Below are 21763 nucleotides of genomic sequence, written 5' to 3'. Positions count from 1 at the left end.
TGCTTCCTATATCCTCAATTCTATGAGTAACAGTATTTGGCGCAAGACTGATGGTTTTGAACAGATTTGCTTTTTCTGGGCATAACTCTTCCACTGCTTCCATTATACACTCTTTGATGAGATCTCCATCGGTGAATGGCTTTCCTCTTTTAGCCAACACATAAGCTAGTTTGTAACTGGCCCTGGTTAAAGCTTCATTTTCAGTTATCTTCTGCGTAAGAAAAGCTGGTTGGGAAAGCAACCTGCGTTGCATTGATTCAAATTTTTCCGAACGCTGTGTTCCTGTGAATTGGGAATAACTTGGTTCATGTTTGGTCTCATAGTGCTGACGTACGTTGTACTCCTTCAAAACGGCAACAGTTTTGTTGCATATGAAACACAAGGCTTTATCACCTGCTTGTACAAAGAAGTACTTTACACTCCATCCTTCATTTAATCTAGTAAACTCACTGTCCACTTTTCTTTTATTTTTTTCCGTCCATACCTGAATTGCCACCATCATTGTCATTGTTCTCGCTCAATTCAGACAGATGGAGCTTACGGATTGGATAAAGCACCTGTCACTCAGTCAATGCAGAGCGACAATTGGATAACAGATGTCTCAATTGCTGATTCGTTTAATGAACTGTCAGTCACAGGACGGCAGCTGTGATTGGACAATAGGCCGGTAAAGAGGGCAGGGATTCCCATGGGTCCATCAGACACCGCGCGGAGTGGCAGCAAATGTCCGGCCTGTGGCTTCCGTCCCCGCGTCCGGATCCTGAGTCTGCGGCGGGGTTCCGGATGCGGGAGTGTTTCGGCAGCGGGAATCCCGTCCCGCCCCACTGGCTGCGGGCCAGATGTGGCCCGCGGGCCGTAGTTTGGAGACTCCTGCTCTAGTGCATACAAAACATATTTAGTATGTTTTGAGAGAACATTTTTTCCAATCCTATTACTTCTGAAAAACTCAACATAGGAATCACATTACAGCTCAAAAATAAACTGACATTAATCTGCAAGTATATTTTACACTTCAAACTCCAGGTCAGATCCCAGTCTGAAACATCCAAATCTACAAAAGTGCAACATTCAGTAGAGTCAGGAAAATAGAAATACATAGAACGCAAATAGAGATGTTCTCCACATGTACTGTGGTTTGTTTTTTTTAAGATTACCTTTCAATTTTCAGCATCTCACGCTCTTCCTGCAAGCTGCTAGGGGATGAAACTGCAGCAAATCCTTCCAGTCCAGCCCGAAATGGCTCGGAAACAGTTCCCACAGAGTATGTGGAGGATAGTGATTGGTTCAAAGGAGTGGAGGTGAAACATATCTTTGGTTTGGACTGCAGCCGCTCAGCACTGACTGGAGTTGGGTTAATCCTTCTCGATGGTTTTGGTTTACTGAAATAAAAATTTAAACAATTATTTTGAGCCACAAATACAAACAAATCAGGAGAGGTAGGCTACTTGGCCTTTGGAGCCTGCTTCACCATTCAATAAGATTGTAGCTGTAACCTCAACTCCACATTCCCACCTACCGCCCCAATAACCTTTCATCTTCTTGTTTATCAAGATGTGGAGATGCCGGCGTTGGACTGGGGTGGACACAGTAAAAAGTCTCACAACATCAGGTTAAAGTCCAACAGGTTTATTTGGAATCAGGAGCTTTCGGAGCGCTGCTCCTTCCTCAGGTTTATCAAGAATACACCTACCTCTGCCTTAAAAACATTCAAAGACTCTACTTCCACCATCTTTTAAGGAAGAGAATTCCAAAGACTCTCCAATCTCAGAAGATTTCTCATCTCTGCTTGAAATGGGCATCCCCTTTTTTTATATATAGTGCATGATTCTCCCACAAGTAGAAACAACCTCTTCATATCCACCTTGTCGAGATCTCTCAGGATCTTCTATGTTTAAATCAAGTCGCTTTTTAATCTTCTAAACTCCAGTGGATACAAGCCTAGCCTCTGAAACCTTTCCTCATTAGACAACCAGCCCACTTCAGTTTAATCTAGTAAACCTTCTTTGAGCTGCTTCTAATGCACTTACAACTGAGACTCCTTAAATAAGCAGACCAATACTGTGCACAGTACTCCAGATGGGGTCTCACCAATGCTGTGTATAACTGAAGCATAACCTCCCTACTTTTGAATTCAATTCCCCTCACAATAAACAATAACATTCTATTAGCTTTCCTAATTACTTGCTATACTGCAAACTAACCTTTTGCGATTCATGTACCAGGAAACCCAGATCCCTCTGCATCTCATCTCTCAACATTTAGATAGTTTTATTTCCATTATTCCTGCCAAAATGGAGAATTTCACATTTATCTACATTATACTCCATTTGCCAATTCACTTAACCTATCTATATCCTTTTATGGTCTCATTATGTCTTCTTCTCAACTTACTTTTCTACCTACCTTCATACCTTACAGACAACATTCCACGCCACCATTACCATCCCTGGATATGTCCTGTCCCACCGGCAGGAAAGACCCAGCAGAAGTGGCGGCGGCACCGTGGTATATAGTCGGGAGGGAGTTGCCCTGGCAGTCCTCAACACTGAAGTCTCATGACTTTAGGTTAAACATAGGCAAGGAAATCTCTTGCTGGTTACCACATTCTGTCCTCCTTCGGCTGATGAATTAGTTGAAGAATAGTTGGAGGAAGCACTGAGGGTGGCAGGGATGCAAAATGTTCTCTGGGTGGGGGATTTCAATGTCCACTACCAACAATGGCTTGGCAGCACTACTGATTGAGCCCGAAAAGACATAACTGCTAGACAGGGTCTGCAGCAGGTGGTGAAGGAACCAACAAGAGGGAAAAACATACTTGACCTCAATCCTTATCAATCTGCCGGCTGCAGATGCATCTCCCCATGACAGCATCGGTAATATCATAGAAATCATAGAAACCCTACAGTGTAGAAAGAGGCCATTCGGCCCATCGAGTCTACATCGACCACAATCCCACCCAGGCCCTACCCCCATATCCCTACATATTTACCCGCTAATCCCTCTAACCTATCCATCTCAAGATACTAAGGGGCAATTTTAGCACGGCCAATCAACCTAACCTGCACATCTTTGGACTGTGGGAGGAAACCGGAGCACCCGGAGGAAACCCACGCAGACACGAGGAGAATGTGCAAACTCCACACAGACAGTGACCCAAGCCGGGAATCGAACCCAGGTCCCTGGAGCTGTGAAGCAGCAGTGCTAACCACTGTGCTATAGTGAACACCACAGTCCTTGTGGAGCCATCGTGTTATGTGGCACTACCACCGTACTAAATGGGACAGACTTCGAAAAAATCTAGCAACTCAAGACTGGGCATCCATGAGACGCTGTGGGCCATCAACAGCAGCAGAACCGTACTCTAGTACAATTTTCAATCTCAGGACATGGCATATCCCCAGTTCAACCATTACCATCAAGCCAGGGGATCAACCCTAGTTCAATGGAGCGTGCAGGAGGGCATGCCAGGAATTTTCTGAGGATGTGACCAGTAGAGTAGACAAGGGTAAACCAGTGGATGTTGTGTATCTAGACTTCAAATGGCTTTTGACAAGGCCCCACACAAGAGATTAGTGAGCAAAATTAAAGCTCATGGCATTGGAGGTAATGTGCTGACATAGATAGAGAACTGGTTGGCAGGCAGGAAGCAGAGAGTTGAAATAAACAGGTCCTTTTCAGAGTGGCAGGCAGTGACTATAAGAGTACCGCAGGGTTCAGTGTGGGGACCCCAGATATTCACAATATACATTAATGATTTGGACGAAGGAATTGAATGCAATATCTCCAAATTTGCAGATGACACCAAGCTGGGTGGCAGTGTGTGCTGTGAGGAGGATGCTAAGAGACTGCAGGGTGACTTGGACAGGCTGAGTGAGTGGGCAAATACAATACAACTTGGATGAATGTGAGGTTATCCACTTTGGTGGCAAAAACAGGAAGGAAGATTATCTGAATGTAGCAGTTCAGGAAAAGGGCAAGTGCAATGTGACCTGGGTGTCATGATGGAATGTTGCTGAAGATTTGCATGCAGGTACAGCAGGTGGTGAGGAAAGCTAATGGCATGCTGGCCTTCATAGCAAGAGGATTTGAGTATAGCAGTAGGAATGTCTTGCTGCAGTTATACAGGGCCTTGGTGAGGCCACACCTTGAGTAGAGTATTGTGTGCAGTTTTGGTCTCCCTAGTGTGAAGAAGAGCATTCTTGCTATTGAGAGTGTCCAACGAAGTTTCACCAGACTGATCCCTGAATGGCAGGACTGACATATGAAGAAAGACTGCACCTACTGGGCTTGTACTCACTGGAATTTAGAAGAATGAGAGGGGATCTCATAGAAACATATAAAGTGTCAACAAAACGAAGGAGATGGTCATCAACTTCAGGAAGTGTAGTGGAGGGCATGCCCCTATCTACATCAATGGGGAGGAAATAAAAATGGTCGAGAGCTTCAAGGTTTTAGGTGTCCAGATCAGCAACAACCTGTCCTGGTCCCTCCATGCGGATGATATAGTTCAGAAAGCCCACCAATGCCTCAACTGTCTCAGGAGACTAAGGTAATTTGGCATGTCTGCTACAACTCTCACCAACTTCAAGACTCAAACTCAAACTAGCTTCTCATCCATTGACACTGTCTACACTTCCTGCTGCCTCAGAAAAGTAGCCAGCATAATCACACCCCAGACATACTCTCTTCCATCTTCTTCTATCAGGAAAAAGATACCAAAAGTCTGAGGACACGAAGCAACTGACTCAAAACAGCTCCTTCCCTTCTGCCAGACTTCTGAATGGACCTACCTTGCATTAAGTTGATCTTTCTCTACACCCTAGCTATGACTGTAACACTACATTCTGCACTCTCTCCTTTCCTTCCCTATGTACAGTATGTTTTGTCTGTTTAGCGCGCAAGAAACAATACTTTTCACTGTATACTAATACATGTGACAATAATAAATACTGATGGTCAGCCTAGATGTGGGAAGAATGTTCCTGATGTTGGGAAAGTTCAGAACTAGGGGTCACAGTCTAAGAATAAGGGGTAAGCCATTCAGGACTGAGATGAGGAAGAACTTCTTCACTCAAAGTTGTGAACCTGTGGAATTCTCTACCACAGAAAGCTGTTGGGGCCAGTTCATTAGATAGGTTCAAGAGGGAACTGGACGTTGCCCTTGCGGCTAAAGGGATCTTGGGGTATGGACAGAAAATGGGAGTAGGGTACAGAGAATGCATGATCAGCCATGCTCATATTGAATGGTGGTGCAGCTTCAAGATCTGAATGGCCTACTCCTGCACCTATTTTCTATGTTTCTAAATCCATCAGGATCTGGGAACTTCTCAGACCATAGCTCCAACAATTTGCTTAATACTCCTTCCCTGGTGATTGTAATTTTCCTGAGTTCCTCCCTCCCTTCTGATTCCTGGTTTACAGCTATTTCTGGAATGTTACTTGTTTCCTCTGTAGTAAAGATCAATGCAAAATATTGCTTCAATTCATCTGCCATTCCCTTATTTTCCATTACTAATTCCCCAGATCACTTTCTATCAGACTGACACACACTTTGTTAACTCTTTTCTTTTTTAAATATCTATAGAAACTCTGTCTTTATTTTTCTAGCTAGCTTTCTCTCAAACTAATAAATGTAATTATCATACAGAAAAGATTCATACAGTAGAACCAGAACAAGACTTGAATTTTGGGAGGACATTACATATCCTCAGGCAGCCTGAAGTATTCTACAGCCAAGTGTCTTTGAAGTATAGACACTTGTAAGACAGCAATGCAATAATGAGCTAGTGGAGCTCCTGAAAAAGAACAGAATGGTGTTTGATGTAGCCAAATCCTTCACTGATAGAATTGATTATTGGAGAAATTAAAATTAAAACCCAAGAAGAAAGTTAGAAAAGGAAGCATAGGGGAAGGAAATCTAGCAATTTAAAGATGAGTTGTTAACCAACAAGCAGCAGTAACTTGTTCAGACGCAAATAAAGTTTCTGTTGCAAGAGATGTTTCAAAATAGAGTTACAAGGGAAACGAGTGAGGTGTACATATGGCCTGGCAGCCACAGGATTGAAATCAGCAGCAGAAATGATTCACCAAGAGATGTTTACTGACACTTCCAACAAGTTACCCAACACCCCCATCTATGTAACTGACCAACAGCAGTAGCAAAAAATTGTGCAGAGGTGGAGTAGATCAGATTGGTCCTTTCAGCAAACAGGCTGTAAAAATTCCTGTGTCATATACACGAGAAGCAAGGACTGATTTAGGAAGTGAAATATTAAAACCCCCCAGCAAATAAATCATTTCTTTTTTGGAACAGAATAAAAATGGATATAAAAGGTTAACTGATTTTCTTCTGTCTTTCGTGCAGTGTTCCTTTTTAAAAAAAGCCCTTTCTGCTGCTTCATGCTGCAGCTGCCTTATAGGACTAAAAACAGTTTAACCTGCTAGAAAAAATGAAACTTCAAGAGATGGGGGAATGTTGGCAAGTGATTGAGAGTAGAAATGAAGAGTGATCGTATATGTAATGAAAATTGTAATAAAACAGAAATTTCACATACAACAGTATTCACACATGCATCTTGGCTCAAAGAACAAACAAAATGTTTCAAACTATGTTGGAGAAAGTAATCAGAGAGCCTGAGATCTTAAAATATCTCTGATTTTGATGTCAATAGATGAGCTGTACTTATAGTAATTTCTTTTGACTTTTGAATCTATGACAAATCACCAGCATATCCTTAACTGTCCCAATGGAAGAGGTTAAAATAAATGATTGTCACTAAACAATTTCATGGGTATTAAATCAACATGATAGGTGTTCCTTTCTGCTTTGATGGGTTGTGATGTGAATGATCAGGAAAGAGGTACCAGTGTACCCAAATGCTTTAGCAATAGAAGGCAGGCCAATATCTGGCGGAGAGGAACAAAAACTTTAAATTCTCCAAATGTTTGGCAACGACAAAACAGCAAATAAACTAAATTAATACTCAATTGCAGCAATTGTTTTAACGGTAGTCATTTTAAATGTAAAAAAGGCAAGATCGCATACGTAACAAAAGTAAATTGGACTTGGGTGAACCAATAGCTTTCCCAGGACAAGGACCAACTAATGAGCTGAAAGCAAGTTGTGATTGACAATTAATCCTTTCACATTTTTACCTTTCAGTTTATGTAATTGTGATATGCAGACTTTGATCAGGCTATGCTAAGAAACATTTATATGCTTTTAATCAGCACAATTCGCAAAAGAAAATCAAGTGAATTGACAAAGAGAAAAATGATAAAACGTGCAAATGTTTAAAACAATAGTTTAAAGGTATAAATAGATATGGGATGTTTGATTAAAGAAGATCTCAGGTTTTAATAAAGACTGGCAGAAAGGATAGGCTAGGAATAACATTAAAACAAAATTCACAATTATGTGCCGAATGTAGGAAAGGGTTTTATTGATTCAGATCCAGAAGGAAGTGGAAACGATTGATAGAAAACAACTGGATTCCAAATTATCTATGAAACAAACAAGGGAATCAAATGGAAATATTGATTGGTGTGATATACAAAGGTTCAGATTGGTGTATTATGACACGGTAGCACAGTGGTTAGCACTGCTGCTTCACAGCTCCAGGGTCCCGGGTTCGATTCCCGGCTCGGGTCACTGTCTGTGTGGAGTTTGCACATTCTCCTCGTGTCTGCGTGGGTTTCCTCCGGGTGCTCCGGTTTCCTCCCACAGTCCAAAGATGTGCGGGTTAGGTTGATTGGCCATGCTAAAAATTGCCCCTTAGTGTCCTGGGATGCATAGGTTAGAGGGATTAGTGGGTAAATATGTGGGGGTAGGGCCTGGGTGGGATTGTGGTCGGTGCAGACTCGATGGGCCGAATGGCCTCCTTCTGCACTGTAGGGTTTCTATGTTTCTAGGAGGCATTCCAAACAGTGATATTTCACAATTCATTCCTATGATAGTGGCAATATCATCACCTCCTATTAATGTAACATCAAAGCAAATATTTAAAGTGAACTCGACAGACATGTTAGAATGCACACATGGTGTTTGTAAACAGATTAGAGGAAATGAGCCTCCAGATTCTTCCTGCCATTCAAGGAAGTGGTGCCCAACTACATGGCTACATTTGGTTGCAGAGGTCATTAGTATGAAGCTTCATCTGGGATGAAGAATCCTCTAACTTCAATATACTGTGTAATTGATGGAATTCAAAGAAAGCTAATGTTTGGAGAGGAATGTTTGTTCCACTGGAGCAAGCAGAGAGGGAGTGATTGGAGGCAGGAGTGCTGGTGAGAGATTGATTGAATTATTTATTTATTTAATTAGTCAGTTAGTGTGTGTTTTTTTTTTGGCCTTTACTTTTGTAGTAGTATTTTTCTTAAGTTGAAAGTGAAAACCGGAAGTGGGCTGCTAAGGAGTCTGGGAAGGGTTTTTTAAGCGCGCGAAGTATAAAAGGTAGGCTGCAGTATACAGCGGGCAGCGTCGGGAGCGGGCAGGGGAGTGTGTGGGAAGCAGAGTGTGAGCTATAAGGGCTTTGGCTCACAGGGCTTAGGCAGATAGGACGAGCAGGGGTGAGTTTAATTCATTATTGCTGTTTCTACCTGGTACTGGCAAGGTATCTAGAGGGGATGGGTGTGCAGGCAGTGCTACGTTCCTCTTGCACTATGTTTGAGGTGAGGGACGACGACAGTGTCCCTGCTGATTACATCTGTGGGAAGTGCACCCATCTGCAGCTCCTCCAAAACCGTGTTAGGGAACTGGAGCAGGAGTTGGATGAACTTAGGATCATTAGGGACGCAGAGGTGGCCATAGACAGAAGCTTTAGGGATACAGTTACTCCGAGGAATGAAAACAGATGGGTGACAGTGAGAGGGGCTGGGAGGAAGCAGTCCGTGCAAGGATCCCCTGTGATCGTTCCCCTTAGCAACAAGTATTCCACTTTGGATACGGTTGAGGGGGACGACATACCAGTGGTGAGCCACAGTGAGAGGATCTCCAGCACTGTGTCCGTCTCTGTGGCTCGGGAGGGTAAGGGGCAGAGCGGGAGGGCAATAGTTATTGGGGACTCGTTAGTTAGAGGGATAAATAGGAGGTTCTGTGGCAGCAAAAGAGACTCACAGATGGTATGTTGCCTACCGGATGCCAAGGTCCGTGACGTCTCAGACCGTGTTTTCCGGATTCTGAAGGGGGAGGGGAAACAGTCACAAGTCGTGGTACACATTGGTACCAACGACATAGGTAAGAGAAGGGACGGGGATTTAAAGCAGGAATTTCGGGAGCTGGGCTGGAAGCTGAGAGCCAAGACAAAACATGTGGTCATCTCTGGTACATTGCCGGTGCCACGTGATAGCGAGTTGAGGAACAGGGAGAGAGTGCAGTTAAACATGTGGTTGCAGGGATGGTGTAGGAGGGAGGGTTTCAGATACGTGGATAATTGGAACACATTCTGGGGAAGGTGGGACCTGTACAAACAGGACGGGGTGCACCTGAACCAGAGGGGCACCAATATCCTGGGAGGGAAATTTGATACGGCTCTTCAGGGGGGTTTAAACTAATTTGTCTGGGGAGTGGGAAAAGGAGTTGTAGTCCAGAAGTCAGTGAGGGTGATGAGGTATTGGGGAAGGTATCAGGGTCAAGGGTGGGTACCGGTAGACAGGAAGGTGGGTTGAAGTGTGTCTACTTCAATGCAAGGAGCATCCGGAACAAGGTAGATGAACTTGGGGCGTGGATTGGTACTTGGGACTACGATGTTGTGGCCATTACGGAGACGTGGGTAGAACAAGGACAGGAATGGTTGTTGGACGTTCCGGGGTATAGATGTTTCACTAAGTGTAGGGAAGCTGGTAAAAGAGGTGGAGGAGAGTGTAACGGCTGCGGAAAGGCACTTCGAGGGGGATCTGCACACTGAGGTAATATGGGCTGAGGTTAGAAATAGGAAAGGAGCAGTCACGTTGTTAGGAGTTTACTATAGGCCCCCAAATAGTAATAGAGATGTGGAGGAAGAAATTGCTAAGCAGATTATGGATATGTGTGGGGGTCACAGGGTAGTTGTCATGGGGGACTTTAACTTTCCAAATATTGATTGGAACCTTTGTAGGTCAAATAGTTCGGATGGGGCAGTTTTTGTGCAGTGTGTGCAGGAGGGTTTCCTGACACAATATGTGGATAGGCCGACAAGAGGTGAGACCACATTGAATTTGGTACTGGGAAATGAACCGGGCCAAGTGTTAGATTTAGTTGTGGGACAGCACTTTGGAGATAGTGACCACAATTCGGTGTCTTTTGTTATTGCAATGGAGAGGGAGAGGGCCATGCGGCAGGGCAAGGTTTACAATTGGGGGAGAGGTAATTATGATGCGATTAGGCAAGAATTAGGGGGAATAAGTTGGGAACAGAAACTGTCAGGGAAAGGCACTAATGAAAAGTCGAACTTTTTCAAGGAACAAATACTGGGTGTCCTTGATAGGTATGTCCCTGTCAGGCAGGGAGGAAATGGCCGAGTGAGGGAACCATAATTCACGAAAGAGTTGGAATGTCTTGTGAAAAGGAAGAGAGAAGCTTATGTAGGGATGAGGAAACAAGGTTCAGATGGCTCGATTGAGGGTTACAAGTTAGCAAGAAATGAGCTGAAAAAGGGGCTTAGGAGAGCTAGGAGGGGGCATGAGAAGTCCTTGGCGGGTCGGATCAAGGAAAACCCCAAGGCTTTTTACTCTTATGTGAGGAATAAAAGAATGACCAGGGTGAGGTTAGGGCCGGTCAAGGACAGTAGTGGGAACTTGTGTATGGAGTCAGTAGAGATAGGCGAGGTGATGAATGAATACTTTTCTTTAGTGTTCACCAAGGAGAGGGGTCATGTTTTTGAGGAAGAGAAGGTGTTACAGGCTAATAGGCTGGAGAAAATAGATGTTCGGAGGGAGGATGTCCTGGCAGTTTTGAATAAACTGAAGGTCGATAAGTCCCCTGGGCCTGATGAAATATATCCTAGGATTCTTTGGGAGGCAAGGGATGAGATTGCAGTGCCTTTGGCTTTGATCTTTGGGTCCTCGCTGTCCACGGGGATGGTGCCAGAGGACTGGAGAATGGCGAATGTTGTTCCTCTGTTTAAGAAAGGGAATAGAAATGACCCTGGTAATTATGGACCAGTTAGTCTTACTTCGGTGGTTGGTAAATTGATGGAAAAGGTCCTTAGGGATGGGATTTACGACCATTTAGAAAGATGCGGATTAATCCGGGATAGTCAGCATGGATTCGTGAAGGGCAAGTCGTGTCTCACAAATTTGATAGAATTTTTTGAGGAGGTAACTAAGTGTGTTGATGAAGGTAGGGCAGTTGATGTCATATACATGGATTTTAGTAAGGCGTTTGTAAGGCCCCCCATGGTCGGCTTATGATGAAAGTGAGGAGGTGTGGGATAGAGGGAAAGTTGGCCGATTGGATAGGTAACTGGCTGTCTGATCGAAGACAGAGGGTGGTGGTGGATGGAAAATTTTCGGATTGGAGGCAGGTTGCTAGCGGAGTGCCACAGGGATCAGTGCTTGGTCCTCTGCTCTTTGTGATTTTTATTAATGACTTAGAGGAGGGGGCTGAAGGGTGGATCAGTAAATTTGCTGATGACACCAAGATTGGTGGAGTAGTGGATGAGGTGGAGGGCTGTTGTAGGCTGCAAAGAGACATAGATAGGATGCAAAGCTGGGCTGAAGAATGGCAAATGGAGTTTAACCATGATAAATGTGAGGTGATTCATTTTGGTAGGACTAATTTAAATGTGGATTACAGGGTCAAAGGTAGGGTTCTGAAGACTGTGGAGGAACAGAGATCTTGGGGTCCATATCCACAGATCTCTAAAGGTTGCCACTCAAGTGGATAGATCTGTGAAGAAGGCCTATAGTGTGTTAGCTTTTATTAACAGGGGGTTGGAGTTTAAGAGCCGTGGGGTTATGCTGCAACTGTACAGGACCTTGGTGAGACCACATTTGGAATATTGTGTGCAGTTCTGGTCACCTCACTATAAGAAGGACGTGGAAGCGCTGGAAAGAGTGCAGAGGAGATTTACCAGGATGCTGCCTGGTTTGGAGGGTAGGTCTTATGAGGAAAGGTTGAGGGAGCTGGGGCTGTTCTCTCTGGAGCGGAGGAGGCTGAGGGGAGACTTAATAGAGGTTTATAAAATGATGAAGGGGATAGATAGAGCAAACGTTCAAAGACTATTTCCTCGGGTGGATGGAGCTATTACAAGGGGGCATAACTATAGGGTTCGTGGTGGGAGATATAGGAAGGATATCAGAGGTAGGTTCTTTACGCAGAGAGTGGTTGGGGTGTGGAATGGACTGCCTGCAGTGATAGTGGAGTCAGACACTTTAGGAACATTTAAGCGGTTATTGGATAGGCACATGGAGCACACCAGGATGATAGGGAGTGGGATAGCTTGATATTGGTTTCAGATAAAGCTCAACACAACATCGTGGGCCGAAGGGCCTGTACTGTGCTATTAGGAAGAAATATTTATATTTATAGTGGTGTTAAAATATTGAACCGTCCTAAGGCGCTTCACAGGAGCTAACAAAATAGGATGCTGAGCCACATATATTAGGCCAGAAAGTGAAAAGGTTTTAACGAGTGCCTTAATAGCAGGAAAGAAGTGTAGGGGTTTAAGGAGGAATTCCAGATCTTAGGATCTCAGCGGCTGAAGATATGGCTTCCAATTGTGCAGATGTGCTATTCCAGGATGCACATGAGGCCATAATTGGAGGAGCATAAGATGGTTGCAGGACTTGGAGATCACAGAGATAGGAAGGTATAAAGCCATGGAGGAATTTGTAAACAACGATGAGTTGTTTTTAAAAAAAAATTGAGGCATTGCTTAACCAGGAGCCAGCAGGTGAACATACAGGTAATGGGTGAACAGGATTTGGTGCAAGACAGGATATGGACAGGAGAGCTTTGGATGCACTTAACTTTATGAAAGGAGAAAATGGAGACCAGACAGGAATGCATTGGAAGAGCCAATTTTAGAGATAGGGCGTGGATGAGTCCCTTTCTTAAAATGTTAAATCTATATCATATTGCACCAGCATTTCTCAGACACAATATCATTATAATGCAGCAGCAGAAAAGACTATAAGAAAAAGGAACAGGTCATACAGCTCCCCCAAGCATTCAATATCAAATTACAAATTCATTTTCCTATCCTATCTCCATATACCTCCTGATTCCCTTTGTATCCAAAAATCTATTGATCACCATTTTGAATATGCTCAACTGAGTTTAGCACACAGCTCTCCGAGTTAGAAAATTGCAAAGATTAAGACCTTCTGAGTGAAGGCATTTTTCATCTCGGTCCCTTATCCTGAGACTATGTATCTTCATTCACTATTAGCACCTATCCTGTTGAACCCTCAATAATTTTCAGTTCAATTTTCTAAACTGGACAATGTCGGCCCATTCACCTCAGGAATTGTACACAGTACTGTCGGCATGATTTGAACGAAGCCCTGTAAAATTGCCGCAATTCTTCCTTACTCAAACTATAATCCCCTTGTAATAAATGCTAATGAATCACTTGCCTACCTTCAGTGTGTTAACTTTTCATAATTCTTGTACAAGCACATCCAATTCGGTTTAAATCACAATATTTGGTCTCACCTTAAAAAATAAATTGCTCTTCCATTAATCCTACTGAAATGATTATTTTCACATCTTCCCACTGTGCTCCAACTGCCACTTTCTTGCCCATCACTATAACCTCGGAAGTCTTTTAATGTCCTCACAACTTTCCTTCCCATCTAGCCTTGTATCATCAGTTAACTTAGACATGTTACTCAGAGTGGTGAAGAAGGCATTCAGCATGCTTGGTTTTATCGGTCAAAACATGGAATACAGGAGTTGGGACGTCTTGTTGAAGTTGTACAAGACATTGGTAAAGCCACACTTGGAATACTCTGTGCAGTTCTGGTCACCCTATTATAGAAAGGATATTATTAAACTAGAAAGAGTGCAGAAAAGATTTACTAGGATGCTACCCGGACTTGATGGTTTGAGTTATAAGGAGAGGCTGGATTGACTGGGACATTTTTCTCTGGAGCGTAGAAGACCGAGGGGTGATCTTATTGAGGTCTATAAAATAATGAGGGGCACAGATCAGCAGGATAGTCAATATCTTTTCCCAAAGGTAGGGGAGTCTAAAACTAGAGGGCATAGGTTTAAGGTGAGAGGGGAGAGACACAAAAGTGTCCAGAGGGGCAATTTTTTCACACAGAGGGTGGTGAGTGTTGAACAAGCTGCCAGAGGTAGTAGTAGAGGTGGATACAATTTTGTCTTTTAAAAAGCATTTAGTTACATGGGTAAGATGGGCATAAAGGGATCTGGGCCAAATGCGGGCAATTGGGATTAGCTTGGGGGTTTAAAAAAAGAGAGCCGCATGGACAAGTTGGGCCGAAGGGCCTGTTTCCATGCTGTAAACCTCTATGACTCACTCTCTTCATCTATATCATTGATAGACTGTAAATAGCAGAGGCCCAAGTACTGATCTTTGCAGCAATCCACAAGGCAGATGCTGCCATCCTGAGAATGACCAGTTTCTTCCTACTCTTTTCGCAATCCCACATTATTTACAATCCCTTGAGCTCTAATTTATGTACAATAATGTATTGAGGTACATCATTGAATACTTACTGAAAATCAAATTACACTGCATCCACGGGTTCCCTCTCATCTACCCTGCTTGTTACACCCATTTTCCAAATGTCCTGTTACCATGTCCTTAGTAATTCTAGCATTTTCCCTGTGACTGATGTCAAGCTAACTGGTCTATAATTTCCCAGTTTCTTTTAAACAACCTGGTTACATTTGCTACCTTCCAATCCATGAGGACTGTCATAGAATCGAGAGGATTCTGGAGAATAGCCAATTTTGTTCCTTTGTAATCCAGGTAATTACAGGCCAGTGAGCCTTATGTCAGTGGTAGGGAAATTATTGGAGAGGATCCTTCGAGACAGCATTCACTCCCACTTGGAAATAAGTGGATGTATTAGCAAGAGGCAACATGGTTTTGTGAAGGGGGGGTCGTGTCTCACGAACTTGATCGTGTTTTTCCGAGGAAGTGACGAAGATGATTGATGAGTGTAGGGCGGTGGATGTTGTCTACATGGACTTCAGTAAGGCCTTTGACAAGGTTCCTCATGGCAGATTTGCGCAGAAGGTGAAGTCGCATGGGATCAGAGGTGAACTGGCAAAATGGATACAGAACTGGCTTGGTCATAGAAAACTGAGGGTAGTAGTGGAAGGGTGATTTTCTGAATGGAGGGCTGTGACAAGTTGCATTCCTCAGGGATCAGTGCTGGGACCTTTGCTGTTTGTAACATATGTAAAGGATTTGGAGGAAAATGTAACTGCTTTGATTAGTAAGTTTGCGGATGACACGAAGGTTGATGGATTTGCGGATAGCGATGAGGACCATCAGAGGATACAGCAGGATATAAGAACCCGCTGCCAGGGGAGGTAGTGGAAGCAGATATGGTAGTGATATTGGCAAATACATGAATAGGATGGGAATAGAGGGATTATGGTCCCCGGAAGGGTAGGGGGCTTTAGTTCAGTCAGGCAGCATGATCAGTGCAGGTTTGGAGGGCTGAAGAGGCCTGTTCCTGTGCTGTAATTTTCTTTGTTCTTTGGATTCTGGAAGATCAAATCAGTGCATCCATTATCTCCACAAACAACTCTTAAAATCAAAGGATGTAGGTCAGGGGATATGACAGTTTTTAGTTCCATGAATTTCGCCAACGCTTTTTCTTCACTTTTAATCATTTTAATTTCCTCAGTCTCATTGGACTCTTGATTCTCCACAATTCTGATTATGCTTCGTTTTTTTCTGCTATGAAGATAGACACAAAGTATCCATTTAACAACTAAAATTTCCTTATTGCCCATTAACTATGAGGTTTAAGATTATATTTTGAGACTCTCTTTAAATTTAGGGTAAATTAAGGGGTCACGTGATCTGAGATAGAGTTTGCCTAACAGTAAGAAACAAACAAAGAAATAAAGAATACAGCACAGGAACAGGCCCTTCGGCCCTCCAAGCCTGCACCGATCATGTGTTCCTAACTAGACCATCCGTTTGTATCCCTCTATTCCCAGTCTGTTCATGTGGCCATCTAGATAAGTCTTAAATGATCCCAGCGTGTCCGCCTCAATCACCTTGCTTGGTAGTGCATTCCAGGCCCCCACCACCCTCTGTGTAAAATACATCCCCCGCATATCTGTATTGAACCTTGCCGCCCTTACCTTGAACTTGTGACCCCTTGTGTTAGTCATTTCTAACCTGGGAAAAAGCTTCCAACTGTCCACCCTATCTATGCCCTTCATAATTTTATAAACTTCTATTAGGTCGCCCCTCAACCTCCGTCTTTCCAGGGAGAACAACCGTAGTTTACTCAATCTCACCTCATAGCTAATACCCTCCATACCAGGCAACATCCTGGTAAACCTTTTCTGCACTCTCTCCAAAGTTTGGGCTGCTTAATTGTTAGAGATCAAATGAAGACTCAGATTGCTTTAGTCAGAGGAAGTGCAAGATATTTATGCTTGGAGACAATGACAGCAGTTTCTGAGTCTACAATGAGTAGTCCGAGAAAAATGTTGCAGTCACTGAGTTGTAAACAATAATGCTGTAAACTATTGATGTATTTCTAAGAAGGGAGGGAGTTGGGATCAAGATTAGTATTTCCATTTAGATATAAACTTAGTGTTTCCTGTTGCCACAGGAAGAGGGTAGGGAGCCATTTTTGAGATTAAATTACAGACTTTTGTCTAAATCCATCAATATCAAAGACGGAACGCAGTTTGCAGTTTTGTTTTATCTGGTTGGTAGTCATCTGAAAGGTTGAGAGAGCAAGAGATAGACAAAACCAGACCTGCACCTTAAGCAGAGAAAGTGCTGACTGAGACTTGTACTTTAAGCAAAGAAAATATTGACTCTTATCATTCACCACTCAGAACACGTGCTCAGATTGAAGTGCGAGTGTGAGACGATTTAAAGGAGGTTGGAAGATTTGCCTAGCTTGCAACTAAACGAAGAGATCTACGGCATAACTTTCACAGTGAGGCAGTTCTGGGATTAGAAGTCACCCAGCTGGGTAAATTAAAAGGAAGCAAACCATCAAGAGCTGAGAATAATCGGTTTCTGTATTTCCCGCTAGTTCACTCATATTCTATGCTTTCCCTCTGTTAATTTTTTTAGTCATCCTTGGATAATTTTTAAAACCCTCCCAATTCCCAAGCTTACCAATATTGTTGGCAACATTACAAACCTAATCTTTTAAGCTAATGTTCTTCTATGTTTGTGCTACTCAAGCACAATTAGGGATGGGCACAAAATGCTGGCTATGCCAGCCCTTGCCCGCAGCACTCGCATCCCACAAAATAAATTTTTAAAATTTCAGTGGAGCTATTATTCCCAAGGGAATATATATTAGTTGAGGATTATGTTCACCATGCTTCTCGACTATCATAACTTTTAATCTAATTTCCCAATCTGGATCTGTCAACTTGCCTCTAACTTCCAAAATTAGTTTTGTTAAACTTAAAATTCTTGTTTCAGCCATAACCATAATTCCATTATATTATGATCACTCTTCCTCAGAGGATCCATTACTACAGAATTACTAAACGCTGTCTCATTTCACACAATCTGAAATAGACTATTCCTTATTTGGTTCTGAGACACATTGATATAGTGAACTGTTTTGCTAATACATTCCATGATCTCATCCTCCAAGCTATTTCTCCCAATTTGCTTTACTCACCCTATATGAAGATCAAACCTGCCATGATTATCTTATTACCTTTGTTACATGCTCCTCTTATTTGCTGATTTATACCCTGGCCCACACAACGATTAGTGATAGGAGACTCAAAGTACTCGAGCATTTTCTGCCCTGTTATTTCTTAGCTCCTGCACCAATGCTACATTTTGATTTTAAGGGCTAGGCACGACTGCTTTTATCCCATCCGTTATCAGGGCTACTCAACCTGCTCCTTCCATTTTCTCTATCCTTTCTATATTGTGGAATGTTTAGTTTGAAACTTTGATCACCCAACAGCCATGTCTATAAGATGCCAGGGATCCAGTTTCAATTCCGGCCTTGGATGGCTATCTGTGTGGAGTTTGCACATTCTGCCCGTGTCTGCGTGGGTTTCCTCCGGGTGCTCCAGTTTCCTCCCACAGTCCAAAGATGTGCCGGTTAGGTGGATTGGCCATGCTAAATTGCCCCTTAGTGTCAGGGGGATTAGCAGGGTAAATATGTGGGGTTACGGTGATAGGGCCTGGGTAGGATTGTTGTCAGTGCAGGCTCGACAGGCCAAATGGCCTCCTTCTGCACTTAGGAATTCTATGGTTCTAAAAGGTTTTCTCTATTGTGCTAATTCATCCATCTTGTTACGAATCCTTTGAACATTCAAATATAGAACGTTTAGTTTTAAACCCCCCCCCACCCCCGGGTTTTAGTCAATAATGCCCCAGTACTATTGCTAAACACTGTCCTTTCCAGACATAAAAACCCAGATTTCATTCAAATTGCTACTCTGCTTGATAGAGTTACTTTTCCCTTCAGACTTGGAGATTTGCCCTTCTGGAACCCTCGCCCATCGAGTCTGCATCAATCCAGCATCTAACCCAGGCTGTAACCCCGCACATTTACCATGGCTAATCCCCCCTAACCTACATATCTTGGGAAACTAAGGGGCAATTTAGCATAGCCAATCTATCTAACTTGCACATCTTTGGACTGTGGGAGGAAACTGGAGTACCCGGAGAATACCCACGCAGACACAGGGAGTGTGTGCAAACTCCACATGGACAATTACCCAAGGCCAGAATTGAACCCAGGTCCCTGGCGCTGTGAGGCAGCAGCACTAACCAACGTGCCACCCATAATTACAAATCTTAATTTTACCCTAGCTCTTCAAATGCTCAGCTTAGTTCGACACACGTTGTTGGTTTTACATAGGCCAGGACAACAGGATCCTTCCTGTCCTTCTCCAAATTCCTTCCCAGTTGTGCGAGATGTCTTAACCCGAGCACTTTGCAAAGACTCCTGGTCACAGTTGCAGTGAACGATATTTAACCCCCCCTGCACTATCAGTCCTCTACAACTGCCATGCTCGATTTTGTACTTCGCTTCAGTATCTTCCTCTATAGAGTCGTGGTCAACTTGCCCGTACCTATGGCCGCGCAGCACAAGTGCTTGGACTATGTTCATGTCTTTGGAGTGGAATTTGAACACAACTTTCTTTCAGAAGGGAGATTACCACCCACTGAGCTACAGTTAAAGAATAAACATATAAAACCATATTCATGACAAATAAACTGGATTAGAGAATCAAACAGATTTCATTACAGATCCTTAACCAGGCAAAGCTATAACAACAGAAAGCGCACTTCAAATTTCCTAACACCATCTAACCTAAGCCAATATGGACTTGTAGACTCATGCAGGTCTTATCAGCAGGCATTTGCCTCTCATCACCGTGTACTCAGAAGAACTCATATTGCTCTGTCTGGGCAAGGAGCTATCGACTTTGCACAGAAAACCTGAAAGTTGAAGTTCCACAGGACTTTCTCAAAAATACAATGGAATCCAGCTGACGGGGAGCTGAGCCAGGCTATTAATGCTAAATTTGAAGCACCAGTACTTTAGTGACTCACTTCAGAATAAAGCAAGCAGTCTCATCACACAGAATGTGAAGAATTTAATAGGAAAAGTTCAAATTAAAATCTTAATCAGAATTCATGCATGGATTCTTATTTTGTCATTTCAAATTGTTCCTACGAAGAACAAAGAAAATTGCAGCACAGGAACAGGACCTTCGGCCCTCCAAGCCTGCACCGACGATGCTGCCCAACTTAACTAAAACCCCCTACGCTTCCGGGGACCATATCCCTCTATTCCCATCCTATTCATGTACCTGTCAAGACGCAATTCTTGTAAGTTGATTGTAAATAAGTCAACTCGTGACTTACTTACAATCAACAGTAACTAAACACAAGTCAAATGTAAAAAGCCGCGATCTACAATAGAGTGGTACAGCTGGGAAATTCAGTTAAGGCTCACCGTTCAAATTTTGACTTCAGTCTAAAAGTGAGTGTTTTATACCATCAAATAAAGGACAATTTTCACAAAGTTAACCACGGAAAGTTACGGTTACAATTTACACCCGAAAATTACGCACACTTAAAATGGAAAGTTTGTATTTAAAAGCACCTTTCACAAAGTTAAAACATCTCAAAGCTCTTTCCAGCTAACTTGTGCACAATAAGATCCTGCAGTAATGACCAGATTTTGTGTTTCAAAAAGTGATACTGGTTGAGGAGTACACATTGGCCAAGATATCATATAAAGTAGGGTTGTGTAACTTCTTACATTCATCCAAGGGGGAAAATGAGTTCAATGTTTAATATCTAATGAAAAATAGCATCTCCAGCAATGTAGCAAGCCCTCAGTATCACACTGGACTGTCAGCCTTCTGACTCAGAGGTGAAAATGCTGCCATTGAAACACAGATAAAGGCACTGAAGAATTCCAACTGTGAACATTTACTGAACTGTGAATTAATCCATTAATACATATTCACATTACCTTGCCAAAGTTATTGTACCCACTGGTGGAAATTCCTCTAGATTATTTATATTTAACTGAGGAGCAGGCTGAGCCATATTAACAAACTCCGTCCTCCTCTTAATTCCACTCCACGTCGCATCATCCTCCTCAGCTGAGCTCTTTGTTGAATCCTTGGCTACCTGCCGGCCACTGATTAATATGTTCTTCTTCTTGGCACGCCGCTGGGGTTGGCTTTCAGGGCCTTGGACGATGAATTGCCCAAGATTGGCCCGCTGAGTTGACCGTCGCTCACCATAGCGTGGCACCATGGTACAGCTGAACTCAGGGCTTACTGGCGAATCCAAATTGTTGAAGTCGTTGTTTGACTTTGAACAGGAGGAGCCATTGGGTGACGGAGACTGAAAGAAACTGCTCGAGTTAAAGGAACTGTCTGGCGTGTCCGAGAATAACTGAGCACGAATCCCTTTCGGCATCTCTGTGTTACTGCATTTGTTTTCTGTCTGGCTATTCTCATTCCAATCCCGATTATACCGGGTAGATTTCAGTCCTTTGGCAGAGGATGGCTTTGCAGGAGTCGATGGACCGTTTGGAATGAGTTGATTTGTCTGCTGTCTTAAAAAATTTAAAAGGAAGGGAACAAAGTCTCTCCGCTGAGGATTGTAAGGCAGAAGTTTGTCATTAACGTCACCATTCTGTTAACAGAAGACAAACAAAGAAAGTCTGAAAATGTGATCACACAAGTAAAAACATCTTTGGACTTCCGTGACATTATTGAAAGGTGCAACCAAACATTATTCTGCAGCACATTCACCTTCTCCTCCACACCGCAAACTTCAGGGGAGGGGCGAGGGGGCGGGCCGCCGCCGCCGCCCTGGGAGGGAGGGGGGGTTTGGTCACCACAGGAGGGGGACGGGTTTGGTCGCCCCAGGAGGGGGGGGGGGGGGGTTTGGTCGCCCCAGGAGGGGGGGGGGGGGGTTTGGTCGCCCCAGGAGGGGGGGGGGGGTTTGGTCGCCCCAGGAGGGGGGGGGGGTTTGGTCGCCCCAGGAGGGGGGGGGGGTTTGGTCGCCCCAGGAGGGGGGGGGGGGGGTTTGGTCGCCCCAGGAGGGGGGGGGGTTTGGTCGCCCCAGGAGGAGGGGGGGTTTGGTCGCCCCAG

General features: G+C 43.6%; 1 protein-coding gene across 2 annotated transcripts in view; it reads right to left on the bottom strand.

Annotated features, from left to right (window-relative positions):
* cdan1 (codanin 1) overlaps window positions 1–21299 on the bottom strand; it is a 126852-nt gene extending 105553 nt beyond the window's left edge. For both annotated transcript variants that reach the window (XM_078233634.1, XM_078233635.1), the window contains exons 1-2: window positions 20629–21299; window positions 1155–1379 (exon numbers count right to left, since the gene is read on the bottom strand). In XM_078233634.1, coding sequence (XP_078089760.1) covers window positions 1155–1379; window positions 20629–21083 — 680 coding nt within the window. In that variant the 5' untranslated portion in view covers window positions 21084–21299. The remainder of the gene's footprint in view (window positions 1–1154; window positions 1380–20628) is intronic.
* Between the last annotated feature and the right edge of the window lie 464 nt (window positions 21300–21763).

This window comes from Mustelus asterias, chromosome 18 (genome assembly GCF_964213995.1).
Source record: "Mustelus asterias chromosome 18, sMusAst1.hap1.1, whole genome shotgun sequence".
NCBI lineage: Eukaryota > Metazoa > Chordata > Chondrichthyes > Carcharhiniformes > Triakidae > Mustelus > Mustelus asterias.
Note: the sequence above shows the minus strand (reverse complement) of the source record. Positions and strands in the feature narration are given on the sequence as shown.